General features: G+C 36.9%; 1 protein-coding gene across 1 annotated transcript in view; it reads left to right on the forward strand.

The window, feature by feature from the left end:
* The window catches only part of UGT8 (UDP glycosyltransferase 8), a 56,626-nt gene extending 36,468 nt beyond the window's left edge, over positions 1-20,158 (forward strand). Inside the window, exons 2-5 of the mRNA XM_049631084.1 lie at positions 10,770-10,912; positions 12,641-12,717; positions 15,310-15,529; positions 17,515-20,158. Of these exons, the coding sequence (XP_049487041.1) occupies positions 10,770-10,912; positions 12,641-12,717; positions 15,310-15,529; positions 17,515-17,878 (804 nt within the window). The 3' untranslated portion in view covers positions 17,879-20,158. The remainder of the gene's footprint in view (positions 1-10,769; positions 10,913-12,640; positions 12,718-15,309; positions 15,530-17,514) is intronic.
* Positions 20,159-22,314: the final 2,156 nt, after the last annotated feature.

Here is a 22,314-nt window from a genome sequence, read left to right on the forward strand (position 1 = left end):
TATATTGATCAAAGAAGACACAAGCCTGCCCAGATTCAAGGGGTGTGGATACAAACAACCTCATTGGTGGGAAGTAGCAAGGTTCTGAAAACACATGAGGGACTGCAGTCATTGCTTTATTGCACACAGTTTCCATGTATTTTGCTAAAATTTTCACATATGATTAATAATTTATAGCTATCTTGAGTACTTTTACCAAAGAGACTATCTACCAGTTCCTTGTATCTACTTAAAAAAACATCTACAGTTGGGGCTCCTGGGTGGCTCAGTCAGTTAAGTGTCCGATTTTGGCTCAGTTCATGATCTCACCGTTCCTGAGTTCTAGCCCTGTGTCAGGCTCTGTGCTGACAGCTCAGGGCCTGGAGCCCGCTTCAGATTCTGTGTCTCCCTCTCTCTCTGGCCCCTCCCCTGCTCACACTGTCTCTCTCTCTCTCAAAAATAAACATTTAAAAAAATCTATAGTTAAATGTGTCAAACAGATGCTGAAATTGATGGAGGGAAGTTTAAATTTAAAAGTGAAAATTCATAGCTTTATTTGTGTTTCTCAGTGAGGCGTTACACATTTGTTAATATTTTGGAGAGTGAATACTGAGGATTTATAATAAAATGAGATGGTAAGAGGAGTAAGAAGACTACATTCTTCTCTTACACAAGTAAATAATGAATACTCAGCTTCTAGGTAATTTTTTCCAGTTTCTTTTTGCTCTATGCTATTTAATTTTTCTATTGCATTTAATTTTAATCTAAGGCATCTTAGTTAATGCAAATAGCAATGGCATACTTTATAGTTCTAAACTATAATATGTGATTGAACAGGAAATTACAGGAGATATTTTACACAGGAATTGTTGAATTCTAAGAAATACCAAAATTGATATGACTTCCCTTCCCCAAAATTCCTTTTTTGTTGTTTTTTATTCTCTTCTTTTGGGCTAGATGCTGGTTTTCCTTGTCAGGAAGTTCGTTTCTGTCTGAACAGTGCTGAATTTTCAGGGCTATGCTCAGCCACTTCTGCTCAGCTCGAAGGTGGTCTGGAGAATCCTAGCATGGGACGTCCATGCAGATTAAGTTGGACTAGTTCTGGAATTAGGGCAATGGTCATTTTGATACTTTGATTTTGTTTGGGATCCTCCCTAAAGGAACCAGATTGAATAGGGGATGCAATAGATCTTCTGGACCAGAGCTGTATGCATGTACCATCAATTCTTACATTCCAACTAACTGAACTAGTGGATCATGTTTTCAATGGTGCTGGAACAGAAATATAACTAATTTATCCTGCTAATTATTCTAGACCCCGAGTCTCCTTTTTCTCACTCCTCTTTAACAATTAAGGTAATTTCTTTGTCATATTCTCTTTGGAAGAAAGATAATAAAGAGACCACTAATTGCCTGTTGTCCAAAACACTCATGTGTTTCCTCTTGATGTAGTTGAGGCACAAAGCTATATCTGTCGCTCACTTTTCCCTCCCAAGTTTCATATTTCCCACTGCTTTCTAGATAGTTCCACTTAGAACAGAAGTGGAAATCTCAAGTTTGTTATATTTAGCTATAAACTCTTCTTATCCCCCTCAGATCCACTTCTTGGTTAATTCTATAATTATTCCAAGCCAGAAGTCTGACTGTCATGCTAACCACCCCCTCTTCTCAAGTTTTCACTAAGTCTTTGGTTCTAATAAACACTTAAAACATACTCATTCCTTACTCTTCTGACCAGCACATCCTGGTTCAGACCCTCATCTTGTCCTCTATCTCCTCATCTCTTCTAAACATCCCATGATAATTTCTCCCTGTATGAATTTCACTTTAGTACAGCCTCAATCTGCCTCACTCATCTGCCTCAATCCCAGACATGGATTGTGCCTTGTTCATTGTGTCTCTGTGGCATAACAATGTGATTGTCACAACGAAAGTTTGGGTTTTTCCTGGAAGGGAAGAAGACAGACAGATAAACTGGCTGGCACACCTACCTTTATTTTTTTCCAAGCAAGTTACGTAAGTTAGTAGAAATATTTGAATTTAAAAAATGAGACTTTTTTTTAAGTTTATTTATTTATTTTGAGAGAGAGCATAAACTGGGTAGAGGCAGAGGGAGGGGGCAGGGGGAGAAAGAGAATCTGCACTAACAGTGCAGAGCTAACGTGGGGCTCAAACTCACAAACTGAGATCATGACCTGAGCTGAAACCAAGATCAGATCCTGAACTGACTGAGCCACCCAGGTGCCCCAAAAATGAAACATTTCTTTAAATACTCACCGTTCTCTTTGTTGGCTCAAATTCTAGGGAAAACACAATCTTATTTACTTAATTACCTGAAAGAAAAAAATAAAGCAATGTATTTATCTTTTTTAGATGTAGATTACTGTTAGCTTTCTTGATTTCTTAAAATAAGTAGTGAGCACCAAAAAGAAAGGAAGTCTTGTATGTAAATTCTCAAGTGAGGTGGATTAGTGTCCTGGGAGAGAGCATGTCTCACAGACGAGATCAACAGAGATCAAAGATATTTACCAAATATGTATTTGGTGTTTATATATATGCCATCGTAGATATTTACCAAAGTCCTGACAAAGGATCACCTTTATCAGGTAAATATCTGTGATGTAAGGAGGAAATCTCAAGCCCCACAAGGTAGGCTGTATGTGGAAAAATGAAGAGCAGAGAAGGCAACAACACCTGAAGAGAGGTACGGATAGAAATATGGCCATATTGTTAAGAATGTAAACTCTCTGAAGACAGAAATTTCTGTCCATATATTCTTTGAAATGTCTCGAGTACCAAAAGAATATCAGGTATGGTGCATAGCAGGTGTTCAGTAGTATTTGCTGAATTAATGAATGGACTTTGAAACCCAGCTAACTTATTGGGATACTGTCCGATAGCCGTGACTTTTTTTTTTTCCCTAACAAAACTTAGAACAGGTAGCTGACAACAGCTTGTTGAGGAAAGAATGTTCCAGGATCACATCTCTATGCTCATATGCGTAGTGTACTCAGAAAACATATGCCTCCTCTTTCTGGATCTTCATTCCTCCCCTCCAATCTCATTCTCTGTTGCAAATAAGCATACTTAAATCTCTCTCATTCTCCCTAAATCTCTGGATTTTTAACTTCCTTTTGTAACAAAGAAAGATATCGATGTCATTTTTTTTTTTTTGGACGGATTTTTTTTTTCTAGTGAGATTTTCATTGTTTTATACCCAGTGGTTACTTTTCAAGGTCTTAAGAACCTTGAAAGCTTAACTTTCTTCAACGTCAAATCAGGGTTTCAAATTTTGCCTACTTTTCATTATAACTGTCATGGAAAAAATTAAAAGCCTTATGAGAAAGAAAAAAAGATACTGTAGAATCTCCGTGGAAATGAATATGCCTTTCTGTAGGTAGTGCATTCTCCTGAATATTGTGTGTTAATAAAAAATCATCTGCCGAGGTTTTTAAAAAGTCGAACCATCACCTTGACACTTGTCTCCTCACTGTATTGCTTTAGGTTAGCTGTGGCTTAAGCCTCTTGGATAATCTTGGAAATCATTTGAATATTCTGAAAACTGACAGCTGGATTTGATACTGCATGTAAAACATTTTTTGTGTATGTTACTTCTCATTTGTTTGTACCAGCTTTATCCTGAAGAATCGAAAACATGGTGAATAGAATATAATGGAGAGGAAATTTCTTGGTGCAGAATGACTTTTTTCTTTCCTTTTCTCAATGTGGCCATTATTTCAGTCCCTATTCAGTCTACTGCTTATCAGACACCCTGTCTGGGGGAAAATAGCGGTAATTTTTATTTAACAAAGCACTTTTATATATTTGATCTCATTTAATCTTTGCAATGTCCTTGTGAACATTATCGGCACTTTTAAAGATGAGAAATCTGGGCTTGAGAGAGAATAGGCAACTTGATTGAGAGCACACAGATAACTGAACAACTGAGGTTTGAACCAAATCCCTGGCTGGTCAAATCAGTGAAGACAATGGTTGGGACATGGCATTGTGAATGGTAGGTAACTTCTGTATTTTCAGTGGTATTTTTTGTTGTCATTTAATAAGTTTTGGCTAACTATTTTAGCAGAAGCCAGCAATCAAGTATGATGCCCCACAATGTTTTTTAAGCATTTTATATCAAACTGTTCATTATTATCTTAACTACCGAGTTTTGCAAAATGAGTATTGCAATTCTCTGCAGCCCACCTGACCCAAGCGGAACATTCTTTATGTCAGATACTTTAAAATGGGAAAAGAGGCCTATTGATGTTGGTGTTGGAAACAAGAAAAAAGGTCTCTCTTCTCCCATCGTCATCTCTGTGTAGGATTCTCTCACAGCCCAGGCATTCTTCATCTCAGAATGGACGAGGCTGACAAAGGATACAGTGTTACTGCTTTCTCAACAGCGCTGGGCCCCACTCAAGGCTCTTATTTTGTGGGGAGAGAAGAGAGTAGGTTTGGGTCACAGGCTGCCATCAGGACAGATGTAATGTTAATTAACCACAGCAGCACAGTCTGTCCCCAGGTCTCTGAGAGCAGTGAAGGGTCTCCCTCGGGGTCTCCAGATTCTGGTGCCTCAGAATGAAGCCTAGACAGGACCGAGGTGGGCCTGCACTAGCCAGCTTTTAATTAGTTATTCTTCCATTGATTCTGAAGTGATTATCTTTTTAAAATCTGCTTTTAGGGGTGCCTGGGTGGCTCAGTTGGCTAAGCATCTGACTTCGGCTCAGATCAGGATCTCATGTTTCCTGAGTTCGAGTGCCGTGCAGGCTCTGTGCTGACAGCTCAGAGCCCTGGAGCCTGCTTCTGATTCTGTGTCTCCCTCTCTCTCTGACCCTCCCCTGCTCACGCTCTGTTTCTCTCTCTCTGATATAAAATTAAAACATGAAAAAAATCTGCTTTTACATATCTGGAATTGGGATGTGTTTTACATTGGCCACAACTAATAGGAAGTTTGCTGTTTGTTTTTGGATAGGGGGCTAAGTATATAAAAAAATGATTATTTTCTCCAAATGTCTCAAGATCTTTCTTTTTTCTTACTCATTCTCTTAATTTTTTTCTTCTTACTCCTTCTTTTAATTTTTTTCACATCCTTCATTTCTTGGTATTCATCATGTCAAAGTATTGTGTACAATTATTGAAAATGTCACACTGTGGGAGTACTTGCTTCCCCAGCCAAACTCTGGGACTTCTCTTGGTTCCAGTTCCAGCCCATGTCCAGTGTCACAGAGCCAGGCTCCTTCACCCTGGCTTGTCCTGAACAGCTCTCCAGGGAGGGAACAGGGGACGGTGCCTTATTCTCCCTACCACCAAGTCAAGGCACCCGGGGAAACGAAATCAGGCAGTACTAGAAAACAAATCTTTGTGTGTCCAGGTCAGGATTATAAAAGATAAAGAAAGGAAATACATTAACATGCAGTATTTGATTTTGATAAATATATTATCCATATTTCCTTATTCCACCTTTTCCCATAAAGGACTTAAGACCATTTAACCCTGAAAAAAGATAAAGTGGTTATTTTTATTGTGACGTTCTCTTCTCAAAAGCTATGTGTGTGTGTGTGTGTGTGTGTGTGTGTGTGTATGTATGTGTATATATATATATATATAATTATTTTATAGTAAAATCATAAGTATGTAAATGATTATTTTAATTGTATAGGGATGGAAATATTCGTAGTAATATAGTGAGGGAAGCACCTGTGTGTACTACTGATTCCCTGCTTAATGTTTGATCCATTATTGTGATAATCTTGATTTCATTTGCATTTGGAAAATGATAGAGTTCTACCCCTAGACAAGGAGCAGGAAATACCATAGTGATAGACTGTGGGTTTGACCTGTCATGATGGTTGGAAGCCTGGGGAATACTCTGCAGAGACCAGACATCCATGCTCCGTTCTCGCTATGCCATCTAGTGGAGCAGTGTGCTACCTGTGTGCCGGCAGAGGACTGAATGCAATTTTTTAACTTACATGCTATGTTTATTCTGTAACATGTATGCACAAATACTGGTAACATACATAAGAAGTGGTACTGCTAGTAAGTGGCAGGTAATGTGTTCAAAGAGTCCTTTAAAAAGCTGCTACATACAAGAATAACTAGTAACATCCCCAGGATGAAAATTAACGAGAGAAATCTAACACTGCAGATACGAACAGGTATTATAAAATAACAATAAATAAATCTCGTTGGCACTGGCACAGGATCAATAGGACAGGATAGAATTCAGAAATCCACTGAGCAGGTGGCATTTTATGTAAATGAGGACAAGAATAGCTATCCATTGGGTTATAAATAAAGATGGATCCCAGCCTCATTCTTTCCTCCAAAAAGAGAGACTAGATGATGAATGGTTGAAAATTCAAGAAATGAAGCTATCAAACTAAAAGAAACTATGGGTATTTAAAAGATAATCTTAGGGGCGCCTGGGTGGCTCAGTCGGTTAAGCCACCGACTTCGGCTCAGGTCATGATCTTGCGGTCCGTGAGTTCAAGCCCCGCGTCGGGCTCTGTGCTGACAGCTCAGAGCCTGGAGCCTGTTTCAGATTCTGTGTCTCCCTCTCTCTGACCCTCCCCCGTTCATGCTCTGTCTCTCTCTGTCTCAAAAATAAATAAATTAAAAAAAAAAAATTTTTAAAGATAATCTTAATGTGGGAAAACTTTTCTAAATATGTCAATAGGCCCAGAAGCCATTTAGGAAAAGATGTTTTATCCTTAGAGCAAAACAAAAAAGTTGACAGAAAATTATAAAATAATAACACTTAAAGGTAAATACTGTAATCAATTCTTTAAGTCAAAATAAATATGTTGACATCATCTAACAGAGTGCTGTGTAAAGAGGAGAGAGAATAAGAGGTAAAAACAATTTGAATTTGTGTTTCTCTGGCTAGCATGTGAGGCTAAGCATCTTTCCATGTGAATGCCATTTGTTTTCCTTCTGTGAAATGGGTGTTTCCTGACATTGTTCCTGGAAGTTCTTTTTCTCATTATTTTGTTTTGGATATCAATCTTTTATTATGTATATTGAAACTATTTCTGCATATTATCATTATTATTATTATTATGCTTTTTTAAAGTGTCCTTTACTCTCTGGAAGTTTTATTGTTCTGTATTCAGATCTGTCGGTATTTTCTTTATGACTTCTGGGATTTGTGACCGGACCAGGAAGGCCTTCCTTGTCCAGAATAAAATTATCTTTGGGGGAGTTTTTTCAAGTGCTTCATATATTTTCATTCAAATTGGCTTTTTAATTCTTCTCTAATTTATATTAGTGGAAAGATCTAAACTCATTTTGTCTAAGTCAGCGGTAGATGACTCTTTTCTGAGGAAAACTGCTCAGTTTCCTCTTTCTGAGGAAACTGCTCAGTCTCTGAGTGCACAGCAGTCTGGCACTGCCTGCCACCCTCATTCCTCGCTCTTCTTCTTAAACCTGACATTTCATCGAGATGACTCTAAATTCTAGAGTGCATTTTAATATCTAGAAGGAAAATTTTCTTTTCCTGTTCTTTTTCAAAATCTTCTTGGCCTTTCTTATACATTTTCTTTTTCAGAATAACTTTGGACTCAGCTCTAGTTTCATAGCAGTCCTCTTGAAATGTAGGCTGGGAATGCAGTGAACTTAAAAAATATCATTTCCCTAATACTGATGTTTCCTTCTTGGCGCATGTCCCATCTCTCCACCTATTCAGGTTTTCTTTTTTGTCCTTCAGTAAACTGTTCTTCATGCACGTCTTGTGCATTTTGTTAGGTTTACTCTACTCTTATGTATGATTTTTGTTGATACACTAAATGAAGTCGTTTTTATTTTTATTTTTTTACTCTAAGTTTTTAACTTCAGGGGAACATTCTAAAGTACCTTTATTTTAACAGTTAAATTTCTGAAATTGTTTTTTTTTTTTTACATTGAACACATTTATTGTAAAGGTTATTATTTTTTAAAAGAGTTGTTATAAAATCGATTTGCACTTTATAATTGATGGGGTCTTAAATTCCAGAAAATACTGTACATGTGTATAGAGGCAAGATGCCACCTGGGAACTCTCATCCCTTGGAGAGCCAGGCATACCTTTCATGAAGTTCCAGTTCCAAAGTCTTCACCATGAGCTCAGCAAATTCGGGATCTCTGCAGACTCTGGCTCCTTCAGCTCTTCATGCAGCCTGAATATCACCCTCATTAGCCAAACCCAAAACTCAATTGGTGTTTTGTGGGAACATTTTATGTTTTAGCTTCCCATAAAATATCAGTCACACCAAACGTTCTGTGAATTTAGGCTGAGGATGGGAGATCAAGGGAGGAGCTGGTTATGTCCAGGAGACCAGTGTCAGGCTCACTGTTTCTTGACCTCTGACCTTTCGCTTCCCCTCTTCCTTCAGTCCCCAAGAATAGCAGTTTGGAAGTCACCTTGAGGCCTCAATTCTAAGCCAAGTGGAGTATTATCTTCCAAAAATACTGAGTGCTTTTCCTGCAGGGAACTCGAATAAGTAAAATTTTCTCTGCTCCCTTTCATATCAATGAAAGCTATATACTTGAATTGTAAATGTATTGTAAATGGTTAATGCATATGGTTAGAACAAATCTGGAAAATACATTAATGGATTTTATTTTATATCACATAGAACAAAGAACAAATAACTTAAGTATTTATTGCATAGAGTCCATTGAAACTCAAAGACCTTTTAAGTCCTTGGGAAACAAATTTTAAATAACATTATTACTATAAGGCTTAGTATATCTGAATGTAAGCTTTTTTTTTTTTTTTTTAGTGGCATTGACCCTGAAATTTTAATCTTTAGAGAATTGGGTAGTAGGTGATAAAATGCTTGAAGACGAACCATAGGGATAAAACATAGTATTCAAGTCATTCTACCGTGCAGCATTTATATTTGTTTTAAGTACATCCGGCTTAGGACTGAATCTAAAATGAAAATTTTAAATCAGTTTGCTCTTGTTTCTTACTTTGAATCCACAGATAATACTGTTATATTTTCAGCACATGTGCTGTTCTTGGTAAATGGAGTAGAATACAAATTGAAAACTTTAATAATTACAGCTTGTTTTAATCAGGAGCTAGAAGGGTGTGCCCTCTTCTGTCTTCATCCCAGTTATCTGGTGACACTATTCACTAACTCATTTTGGGCATAAAATGTGGTCCCCTCTTCCCTGTTAAGAATGAGTACTATAGAGCTGTTAATACAGATATCATTAAGTGATTTTACAAAAAGGGAGGGAAAAGAAAACAAAGAAAAGGAAGACATGTTGGGGCCTGATGTGCCATATAAATATTTTGTTTTGAGCTATGCGGTGATGTCATTGTGATGATACTTCTTCCCTTGCAGTTAACTCCCAGCCGCAAATCAGGGTATACCAGAAAGTGATGTGAAATGCAAAAGGCATGGGCTACACTATCGTAATTCATTCATCCTGAATGAGAGACCCGCAGGGTCTGGAGATGGAACTGTGATGGCTCACTCTGCACATTATGAATACAGAGTGGGTCTGGCCTGTTTGTCATGCCTGTATTATGGCAAAGGTGTTGTGTATGGACAACACATTTGTTTTCCTTGTAGTGGAATTATGTGTTCCTCTCAGTGCTGTGGCTCTATTAGTTTCCATATGGGAAAGTGATGCTCGATGTCTTTGACAAAGACTTATTCAAAGGGATAACTTACCATAAAAACAAGTTTGTGCCTACAGAGCAAAACAAAGCAAGGATAGTATCCCTTAAAACTGACTGCTTTCATTTTCAGTGTAAATCAACCATACTGGCAAAACTTTGTTAATGTGTCCTCCTCCAAAATGAGTGAGTCCTACAATGTTAGAATTGTCCCTTGTTAACATTGGATCTGCTATGGCCCAGCATGTGTTGGGTGTTGAAGGACAGGTTTGAGAATTTAGCATTTTCCCACACAACGAGGGAGAATAGCAACCACTGGACATCTCCAGAACCCCTGGATGCCTCAGGATAGCACATATATGATCTGTGTTCTGTATGAGTTAGAGAGATATTTAGAGAAATGATAAAATTCATTAGGTCTATGGATCTTTGCAACTATTAGTAGATTCCTTCTCTTTCTTATCATAATACAGTATGAGTCCACAGATGAAAATTACCAAGTGTAGACCAAATGGAGTAGAATATAAACTGAAAGCTTTAATAATTCTTTTACAGTTATTTTACAGCCCACTCCTTTTATTTTTAATGTTAATTTATTTTTGAGAGAGAGAGAAAGCATGAGCAGGGGAGGGGCAGAGAGAGAGGGGGCAGGGGATCCTCAGTGGGCTCTGTGCTGACAGCAGAGAGCACGATGTGGGGCTCGAAATCACAAACCGTGAGATGATGACCTGAGCCGAAGTCAACTGACCGAGCCACCCAGGTGCCCCGAAGTCAGCCCATTCCTAAAATAAAATCTTCCTGGGTAGGGGTGGTCATTAATGTTTTTGTTGTATGTCCAGACCACATCTTTCACTTGTATCCTTGTGCAGATTTATCCCTGACCATGTTTTAAACATTAGTTTTAATTTTTTGACTGAGATCTGAGGCCATTAGCTGCTGATTTGTTGTTATTTGTCTGTCTTATCAAAGTAACTGTCTGCCCTCTTTATTTCTGTTAGCGTTGTCAGATGAAATATCTTAAACAAAAACAGTTATTTAAAGGAAAGCGTTATATCCTCTACTTACTAATCGTTTAAGATTACCTGAAGGCTTTTTAAAAACTGGGCTGTTGATGATGCTAATTACGAAATATATTGGCCTTTCATAAAATTAACTGCTGCATTTTGATTTATAGGATCTGCAAATGTGGGTAAATGGTGCTAATGAACATGGCTTTGTCCTGGTGTCTTTCGGAGCTGGTGTCAAGTATCTTTCAGAAGACATTGCTAACAAACTGGCTGGAGCTCTGGGGAGATTGCCCCAAAAAGTGATTTGGAGGTAAGGTAATAGCATCAATTGTTTCTTCACTGTGTATTTTTGTTATCCCCTTGCTTAACTTGCAGGGCCCTGTAAAGCTAGCACTTTGGTTCCCCAGCAAGATTAGCGGGAGCTTCTCCTAACTTTTCATTTTTGTTTCTTAGTGTATTGAAATCTAGCGACTAATTTATAAGACTCTGTGATGGATAAAGAAAGAGACATCAAGCCTTGGAGCATAGAAAGAAAATATGATGCAAGGGCGCCTGGGTGGCTCAGGGGGTTAAGTGTCCGACTCCATTTTGGCTCAGGTCACCATCTCACAGTTTGTGAGAGTGAGCCCCCCACTGGGCTCTGTGCTGACAGCGTGGAGCCTGCTTGGAAATCTCTCTCCTCCCCATCTCTCTGCCCCTCATTCTCTCTCTCTCTCTCTCTCTCTCTCTCTCTCTCAAAATAAATTTTAAAGACATTAAAAAATCTTTAAGAAAAAAAGAAAATATGATGCAGAATGATTTATCCTTGTGTCAGATGCATTTTTTTATGTTACCCTAAGCTTTATATCCTTATTTACCCTTCTATTAGTGTCATTTAAAAAGTTGTTTTAATTACATGCATTTCTATATACTTTCTACATACCTGCAAATCAGTGTTGGAATGAGGTAGAAAATGATCGATGAATGCATAAATAGGCAAAATATTTCATGGAACCTTTTGTCCTCTATAAATGCTTTTTATTTCTTTTACCCCCCCCCCCAAAAAAAATATAGGCCTTAAAACCGCAATAACCTGCCAGTTAATGCTGGTTAAAACAGATCCTTAGATTACCCCACTTCCCGACAAGTGTCTGTGTCAGTCCACCATGTAAAAATCCGACGTGAACACTATTTACCATGTATTTATTTAGTACCTGCCAGTGCCGCTGGGCTCTGGGGATACAGCAGTGAACATCACCCCCCCAGGTCTCAAGCTGTTACAAGTAGGGTCTGAGTAATATGTCTTTTTCCTTTATAACAATGGTGTAAGGATTAGCTCCCACTTTTCCTGCCTGAGCTATGAAATGGATACATATTTTATTCCAACTGTTTAGGACTTCTTCCTTTGGATGCCAGATCTATTGCGTTTCCTCCAAGGGCTTAACCCAGAAAGCACCCTTCTGCTTCATTTAGGACAGTTTGTGTCTGCTCAGTTCAGACTCGTGTCGTTCTCTCAGTTGTGAAGTATGTTCATGGTTTATCTTTCATAGATCAAGGCACTAAATGACTTAATTATAAACTCTGCCCCACGGAGTGCCTGTCACTGGGGCCAAGCTGGAGAAGAGTGCTTTCTGGTTTCTTTCAATTCTCACACCTTCCCATAGGCTCCACGTGTCAAAGATCGGAGCTATAGACTGCTTAGTGGTGGCCCTCCCAGCTTTTTCATGTTTCTCTTTCTGGGTTCTGCTGGAGAGTGACTTTCTAGCCCAGGTTTATTTATGTGCTTCTCACCTCCAACCCCCATCTCTGTGATGGGGTGAGAAGAGCCGAAAGATAATAGATCTCAGGATGAGAGTGTTTTTTATTTCTCTCACAATCAATGAAAATGTGAAAAAGAAACATAATTAAAATTTTGTTGTTAGTAAAGCCTGGTTTCCTTCTTAAGATAGCAATAAAAGATCATTTAACATTTATTTTAAATCTAATAATTTAAGCACAGTGTCCATACCAAGAGTAAAGTTCGGTTTTTGAAAGATTCATTGTCTGATGTACATTTTAGGTTTTCTGGAACCAAACCAAAGAATCTAGGAAACAACACTAAGCTCATAGAATGGTTGCCACAAAATGACTTGCTTGGTAAGTCAGTGACACGTGGGTACTTACTTGGCATTTAGATTTTAACTGAGTAAATGTGATTTTTGTATTTGAGCAGTTTATACAATATGTGTGTAGTTTATGGTAGAGTCACTAGAATGCCTAGTATCTCATGTTAGATTTCAAACCACCAAGTCAGATCTTTCTTTGTTGGAAAATGATTTGTAAAATATAGTCATTTTATGTCTGTAAATTAAGGTTTTTAGACCAGTCACCAATTTTAATTTTCTGGAAAATATGCTTAATAAGGTATATAAACCAGCAGTGGATAAAGTTGTACCTGATTAGACTGATCAGCTAAAGGTAGTAAAATTAAAACAGTGAAAATGTAGATTTGTGTTATAATTGTATTACAGATGTATCTGACTAACCTGAGAAATTCAAAGTTACTCATATGTTTGAAACTAAAAAGAAGGTCAAGAAAACATTTAATTCATCTTATCTTTATTTGTTTCATCTGTTCATTTCCCCTTAAGTCATCAGACATTTTTGAAACACACATTTATTTATTTAATTATTTATTTATTTGAATTCTGATCCTTAACTAAAAATTAAAATAACAGTTATATGAATTTATTTTAAGATATTTGATCGAAGAAATTTAACTCATTTTGTTGTCTTCACTAAGCATTGATAGTAAAACCGTAAAGTAATTTCATTAATTTCTAGCAAAACATGATGCTGTCTTAACCTTTAAGATATTAAGGAAATTATAAAAATATTATTGATTTGGCAATATTGACATCATTTGTTCAACAATACTAAATTCTAACAGCTATATATGCTGCTTTAAATTTTAAATTACATTATTAAAAATAGGCTTTGAAAAGTGTTTTTTAGAAGCTAAAATGGCCATCCTAAAAACCAGCAAATTGAATTTTGCAACTAAAAAACAGTGAGGAATTTTATTTATATAATTCCTTTTCATCTAGTTCTTCATATATGTTATTCTATAAATGACAAAATTGAATAAGAAACAGGGCAATTTACCTTCTTAATATTTGTATTTTTTTTATGTCTTTATTATTATGACTTCAGACTCCATAGAAGGTAGGAAGAAGCAGAGAATTTACATAAGATAACCTGGACTATCAGCTGTTTCAGTGCAACAGTGTGATGCTGCTCTCTGGGAACATTGAAACTGTTAGCATGGTTTTCTTCTGAGAGCCTCTACGGCAAGGTGTAGCTACTCAGTGGTGCACACCCAATGGCCCTCCTTAAGTTCAGAGCTCTTCTGTGTTCCTCAGAACCTCAGTTCTCTGCCTTTGCCAAGATCAGTGTCCTTTTTTATCATTAGGCATGACTTTATGAGTCCACTGTTGGCTTCTAACAATGATCAGAAGATTCCTCCAGGATGAGAAGTAGGAACCCAACCATTATCTTTCCCCTTTCTTCCTTCCATACTATCCCTTGCCCTCCACACACCAGCACTGTCTTATTTTTCACTGCTGGGCTTGGTGGTAAGGTTTTGTTCAGAGAAAAGGTTTTGCTGCAAAAAAAAAAAAAAAAAAAAAAAAAAAAAAAGTTTGACATGCACTGAGAGAGCAGATCCATTAGGTGGGCTGAGTTGAAAGCCACTTGTAGGCAAAGGTGACACTGAGTAATTCTAATAGACATGGAGTGGGAGAGTCCCTGCACCCTACTGAGACCAAGGTTCTACATACCATTTTATACCTGGTGTGTGTATATTTAAAAGACTTATATTTCTGCAAGCTGTAATTCCTTTCTGGCCATAGCATACATTTCCTAAGTGCAGTGTTTCCTTGTCCTACACTTATACAGGGTTTTCAGTTTCAGTACCTTTTATGAAATATTGGCTGCTCACGAGGGGATCTGTGTTTTGAAATACCTCATTAATTTTGATAAATTGTCTTCTTTTATCCCCTTGACAACTCGATGTTACATGATGTTCCATCTCTTACAACTAATTTTTATGTGTCAGTCCCTACTTGTTTATATACCTAAACTGTGAAATTGGACCCTAAAATTGTGAAGCCAGAAGCTGACATGACTTGAATGTTGTAAATACTTTGTACCATACAGTGTTCCTCCTTGGATAAGCACATAAACTCTTCCTGAACTTTAGGAATCTAGCCCCACATTTTAACATATTTTTTTTTTTTTGTTTTCTTACAAAATGTGTTTTACTTTAAGATAAATGCCTGGGGATCCAGAAGTGGATGTCTGTTTGTAGCAGAATGTGGTTGCACCCTGGTATTTTTGGCATTTCTTGCTTTTGTTGACTTCCTATTTTGTATTGTACTTTTAAATAGATGTTGCTAGCCAGTTGATATTTATGTTTGAGGGAAAGCTGTAATATGCTCTAAAAAGCTATAGATTTTAAATTTATAAATTTAAAAATGACTCTTAATTGATATATACAAATCAATTCACTATTTATATAACAAGTGTTTTAATTGATATAGGGCAGGAATCAGTGAAATTATGCCTTTAAAAATTCTGTATCTAAAATATATATTTAGTATAGTGTTGACTTTTAAGAGATTTCTGGAAAATCTTTTTTAGAGTAACATACAATACCCTAAGTTGTTTTCTTTTTTAATCCTTCTTTAGGGCATTCCAATATTAAAGCCTTCCTGAGCCATGGTGGTTTGAATAGTATTTTTGAAACTATGTATCATGGTGTACCTGTAGTGGGAATCCCACTCTTTGGAGACCACTATGATACTATGACCCGGGTCCAGGCAAAAGGCATGGGGATATTGCTAGAATGGAAGACAGTTACTGAAGGAGAGCTATATGAAGCACTGGTGAAAGTTATCAATAATCCCAGGTGAGTTTACAATGAACATGAAAGCAGATGAAATATATATATCATAGCATATTGTCAATAACCAATTATTGCCAAGAAGTTGTCAATAAGCCAATTATAAGAATATCCTTTACATTCCTGTGTCTAAATCCTTGTGCATGTTTTCTATAATTTTAAAAATAAAAATGGCAAGTGTATATATATATATATATATAGCCAGCCATGTATGACCTTGAATAATATTCTACCAGGATTTGCCAAATTGAGGGAGAAATTACAGTGGGAACAATCATCAGGTCCCTAAAATGTGTCAAATTTTATTTGTTCTTTGTCTCATTTTAATACTCGTAATATCTGCATATCACTGTTTTCACTATTCACATTGTAAAGATGAGGCACTTGAAACTCAGAGGGCTTAAGTAATTTGCCCATAGTTGCACTAAGCTATTAGAGTAGATATTTGAACCAGGAATGTCTGATTCCAAAGCTAGTGCTCTTTGTATTGACTGGTGCTAGGTTTCCCTAGGACTGAGTATCACTGAAACACAGAGATTTATTTACATAGTTGCAGAACTAGTCTGAATCTTTAGCTTTTTTAATTTTTATTTCTTGAATGTCCCCAGTTAACCACTGAGTTTCAAATAGTCTAGAGAGCTGGCCTGTGTAGTTTTAAAACAAAACAGTAGTTTTCCCTATTTTTTCATGACATTTAATTGATCTTGCATTTCAAATGGCAGTAATATTTGGAGGACAATAAGCTTTTTCTATTTTTACCTGGGGCATATGGCTTAACACTTGGATTGGGAAACATTGAGATGTTCTAAGAAACAACCAATAATAGGAAAAATTCTCTCATTTAAAATGATGCAGCTTTCATATAAAAGGCTGGGTTCAAGTGCACCGAGGTTCATTGTGCTGCCTTACATGGGCTCAGAGGCAGCCATCATGCTCTGACCTCCTAAAGGATCCAGTGTCTTGGTCGCAACTCTGGCATTTGGAGCAGTATGTTCTCTAAGACGTGGGGTGCTTGAGTATGGGGATCCCTTTGTGTTTTATAGCTCTTCTTTTAAAGTTGAGTGTTTTTCAAGTCATGATGCTTTTATGGAAAATGATATATGTCTTTCAGGACTTTTTAGAAAGGTTTGTAGAATGCAGCCCTAAAGCAGAGTTTATGGGGGGATAGTTACAGAGCTACTGAGACTGGATTTGTTCCACAGAAAAAAGCAAAAGGCTGGATTATCCACATACCGTCATTCTGTCAGTGTTCTTTGAGATATAAACAGGGCGACACTATAGTCGTAGGTCACATTGCAATGAAATCCCAGTTATGCAATCTTCATGTATCCATAAGTACTCTGATTTCAGAATATTGACTATTTTAGAGGGTATTTTCATTATACATATATACATACGTGCATATATATGTACTGCATGTAATGTTATATATGGCTTCATGGTGTTGTTTTTCAACTCCTTGTCCTCTGTTTAATAAGTATAATATTCTCACACCATCCCTTAAACTTATTTTAAATCAGAGGCAGAATTAAATTTTATTGCTAAAAAAAAAGGTATTGAGACAAAGTGCTGCATTTTTCTTCATCTCTCCCTTTTAGAATCTAATAAATGTACTCTTCCTGGTTGAGATTCATTGGTTAATAGAATTTAAAAGCATATGGAGAGAAGAAGTATATGTGGGCAAGAGGTGTGGCATAGTATAAAAAAGAGCTGGGGTTCAGAGACAGAAAAACTGGAATCTGAATCTCAACTTTATAATCATAATCAGGTTGCCTAGTCTGTCTAATTTTCATTTCCCTCTTTCAAATTTATTTTATTGCCTTAGCATAAGACAATGTGTTTAAAGCATTTACCACAGTGCTTGGCACATAGTAGGTACTTAATAAAGAAAAGTTGCTTTTATTATTTTCCTCATTTTAGAGTGAGAAGGTCTAAAATATATTGAACCTTGTATCTCCATGATCATTCTGTGTTCTCCCTCCACTCCATAGCTACCGTCAGAGGGCCCAGAAGCTTTCAGAAATCCACAAGGATCAACCTGGTCACCCTGTCAATCGGACTGTCTATTGGATAGATTACATTCTTCGTCACAATGGAGCCCATCACCTACGTGCCGCTGTCCATCAAATCTCTTTCTGTCAGTATTTTTTACTGGATATTGCCTTTGTGCTTTTGCTTGGTGCTGCCTTGTTCTATTTCTTCTTGTCCTGCGTGACAAAATTTATCTACAGAAAAATCAAAAGTTTGTGGTCTAGAAATAAGCATAGCACAGTTAATGGACATTACCATAATGGAATCCTCAATGGCAAGTACAAAAGAAATGGCCATATTAAACATGAAAAGAAGGTGAAATGAGCCAACAGCCCACATGATAGTAACCAACCTGTTCAGTCACTGGATTTTTACTGCTATAATTTAGTCTAACAACTACTAAAAGTAAAATGTCAGTAAACAATTCTAACACTCCCTTATTGGATCTTACTAACAGAATTCTGTGGAATTAAGATGGCTGTAAAAAGCACAAACCTAAAATGCAAAAATGTATTTTATTTGAATACTGATATAGAGAGTTTGGGCACTGAACCTTTTAGAAGCCTTAATTATTTAAATCAATTAAGTGACCATGTCAGACCTTAGTTTTGAATCTTGATATGTGTGTGTCCCAGAAGAGGAATGGTTTCTTTTCTCTTAAAAAGATTTGTTTGTGTGCATGTGTGTATGGGTGTATGTTTCCTAATTAAGGGAATTTTTAGCTGGCTGCTTGATATATTTGTTGAAGGTACAACACATTCAAGAATGAAATAGAAAGACAGGATCCAAATGTTTCTTTTCTAGAATTTAATATATGTGAACTCAGAACACTACCATGAAAGAACACTTTTCCCTCAAAACTGAATGCAGTAGGAGAAAATGAAAAGATAAATGGCACCTTTTTTGTACTTCTTGGTTCGTTTGTTTGTGATAGTTTTTTGTTTTGTTTTGCTTTTTATTTTTGTTTTCCTTTTCTTACAGACCGTGGGCACTTCTGGGGGAAAAATACATGCAATTAAGTACATGTATAAGTTGGTTGTCCCATTTTACTTTTATTTTCCCCTTACCAATAATTTGTCTCTAGAAGAATTTTATAGTCCTTTCTATTTCATTTTAGTGAATAACATTATGTTAAATGCATAATTCAGACAAAGCAACAAAGCTCTGACTTTTGTTCAAAGTACTGAAGATTATTGCTTTTATGGCATCTTTAAACAGGGCTGTTTGAATGTTTTTGTAACCGATGGCTTTTTTTATAATGTACCTTTTGAATGTTCAGGTGTTAAGATTTCCAAAGTTTTAACTTTAAAAAACGATCTTCTTCATCCCTTTTGTTGTCTGGGCCACACAATCTATATTTAACATAGGTGCCAACAGTTAATTAAGTGGAGCATTTACAGTTCTCTATACTGGTACCTACTTTGTCTGAGAAGTTTGAGATCTCGTTAACAAATCAAACTTTACATATTACGCAGAAGTGACGGAGAAATTGTATCACTTGTTTATGAAAATGAGTTTCTGTTTCCCTCTTCACTTCTTCACCACCCCACCTCACCCCACCTCAGTAGTGTTTTCCAGTCATTGTGGCTGATACGGAACAGTGACAGTATTCATTTGAGGATAGGGATGCAAGTCACACACATAAAATCAGGACCTCCTGGCTGACCATTCACTAGTTGGCAACTATGAGTTTATTCCATGTCATTCTGTTTACCTAGCATTTGCACTACACATGTTGAGTGTATGCTTTATTTATTCGTAGCTTGAAATCCCATGGCTGACAGCTGAGAGTAGAAATATACATTTACCTAATGACATTCACTAACATGGGAAGAGTTGTGAAAATTCTAGAATGCTGTAAATCCTTGTCATACACTATGACATACAACTTCATTGCACTCCCACCAGGAGCCACTCTCCTGTACTTAGAAATAATGTCACAAGTAGTTTTCTAATGTACAATGCAGACAAACGTACTGCTCTCTGAATACTTGAAGAAATGGTATTATACATATAAGCCTATTAGTTATACCTTTTCACAATCTTATCATTATGTTGCCGTTAAAAGGGAAAAAAGGCACAGGCGATGAATGGTGGGATGGCAACAGGCTTAGAGTGTATGAATGAGTTGATTTTACTTTTTTGGAATTGGATGAAGTTGACAGTAGGCACTCACTGGATGATTAAGCATAAATTAATCTCCACTGTGATAAAAACTTAATAAACATGATTTAAAAATAGAGAAATGTTGTTGGAATAAAATTTTTATTCAGATTTTATTTCACAATATTATGTATATCCATTATAAACATGTTTCTAAGACATGTCTCCCAACTTTTATATGTGTATATGCGTGTAAAAAACAGTATGTTACCTGTGGGAATATTTTTATTATTATTAAACAGAGGGATTTACCTTATAAGTACATCAACATGGATCTTAAAATGATCCCAGAATTAAAAATGTTAAGTGTAGGTATTTACTGATCACTGTTGTTGGTTTTTTGTTTTTTGTTTTTTTTCTAGAAAGCTTATTGTTAGCCAGTTTTTGGTAAATAGAGTGATTTTAAATTTTCCACATTTGGGCTAGATTCTCTAATAAAGTAAAGTTTTCAAGAAGGTATTTATTCATTTGTTATTTAAAAAGAGCCTCTGCAAATATTTTCATAGCTTGTCATCATCATATCAAATGCAAATGAGACATTGATCCATTTTTCCTCCAGAGCCATAACTTTTAATATCCCTCCACATAGACATAGGGGCAGAATTTGGACGCCCAGGATTGGAGGGAGCTAATGTTTGGGTGAAAGCAATGGTTTATGACTGAAGGTGAAGCAAGCTAGAGATTCTTTCCCGGGAATATAGAAACCTTGTGTTACAATATGAAGACCTAGTCTCAGACTCCCAAGTACTGCATAGATATTTTCTGGTAAGGTTTTGTCTGGTGTTTATCAGCTTAGGCTTGTTGGTACTGTCCTCAAAGAATCACCTCTGAATGTTATACAACCGCACATTCACCCCCAACCCCTAGATTTTGATATACAGCACCCCTCTCCAACTGAGCTGGAATCCACCACACTGGGTCCTCAGATGACTGTCCTTCAAAAAAAACCTACTCTGTGATCTGAGATCTATCCCTGCCCTCCTCCTTCCCTGCTAAGTAGTGGTGAGACACTACAGAGTCAAGATGTAGCATTCTGGGTTTTTTTCCCCCCACACATTTCCTGCTTCTGCCAAGACTACAAGAATGTTTGTGCTTGAATGGTCTGACAGATTCTGATAACCTGCCTCAGAGTCTTGTTTCCAGCTTTGCACTATAATTGGGTATATTAGACATTGTAATTAGATACTATGGAGCATAAAACATGCACTGAAATTAAAAGGAAAGAAGTTCACTTTATTGTGAAAACATTTTATGGGCTATTAATATTTATAAATGGTAAGTATCTCCTCTGAAATACACAACTGTAGTGAATTAAAGAATATATATTTATTCACTAGAAATTAGGAACTGCCATGGCAGAATGGCATTCATTCAACATTCAATGGATGCCCATCACACCCCAGACAATATACCAGATACCAGGGGAATTTACAGATGAGAAGGTCAATCTCTCAAGATGCTCATGATCTAGTGGGAGAGATGGACACATAAGTAATTATAATGTAAAGTGCTGAGAGATATAGCAAGTGTATATGCAGGGTGCTGTGGCAGCACTGAGTTCAAGGTGACATTGAACTGCACGCTCACTACTTGTTTTGGGGTTGTTTGTAATCAACTCCCATGGCATTAATTGCTTAATCCAGAACACCCTCATAATTTTTTTTGGCAGATAGTTGTATATTGAACTCACGTTCTGATTGTCTGAGGGTCCTAACTTTGAAGGCTAACTCCATCATTTACTAATCTTTAACTTTGGCATTTCTTATTTGTGTAACGATAATTACCTCATGGGCTTATCATGAATACACACTCACACACACACTCACTCTGTAATGGCCACTATACTAAATCTTTTAAACACATTGTGTGTAGGTATGTGTATGTGTTTAAGACATTTAGCATAGGGGCTCCTAGGTGGCTCAGTCAGTTAAACGTCCCACTCTTGGTTTTGGCTCAGGTCTTAATCTTGGGGTTTCTGGGTTCAGGCCCCGCATCAGATTCTGCGCCAACAGTGCGGAGCCTGCTTGGGATTCTCTCCTCTTTCTCTCTCTCTCTGCTCCTTCCCCAGCTTGCTTTCTCTCTCAAAAATAAATAAATAAACTTAAAAATAAAATAGAACATTTAGCATAATGGCCGGTGTAAAATGAGCGCTCGAATCGGTGGTTGTTTGTCCTGGACACGTTGAATAGACTAACCTCTGTCACAGTAGTGCGCTTTCGGTTTTTGAGAGTTGTTTGAAAAAACATGTTTCATTCATTCATTCACCAACCATTTACTGTCTTCATTCATCTGGTGGTGCCCTAGATGGTCACAGTTGTCCTGTCTTCTCCCTGCATAGCCCAACTCCTCACCAAATCCCAAAATCCTGCTAAGATTGAAGGGACGCACCGTGAAAAAAAATTTTTTTTTTTTTAGTTTAAAAATGAGAGAAACAAAACAAGGTGACAAAAGTATTTCAAATACAATTCACTCATCTGTTTTATTGAAAGTATAATCCATTCATTTTCACTTTTGCTTCTAAGTAATTCAGCTGGTTTGTAAATATAAAATCACATTAGAAAATGCTTATTTATAACTGGTTTAATCCAAAACTTTGC

The sequence above is a fragment of the Panthera uncia genome, chromosome B1, assembly GCF_023721935.1.
Source record: "Panthera uncia isolate 11264 chromosome B1, Puncia_PCG_1.0, whole genome shotgun sequence".
In the NCBI taxonomy this organism is placed as follows: domain Eukaryota; kingdom Metazoa; phylum Chordata; class Mammalia; order Carnivora; family Felidae; genus Panthera; species Panthera uncia.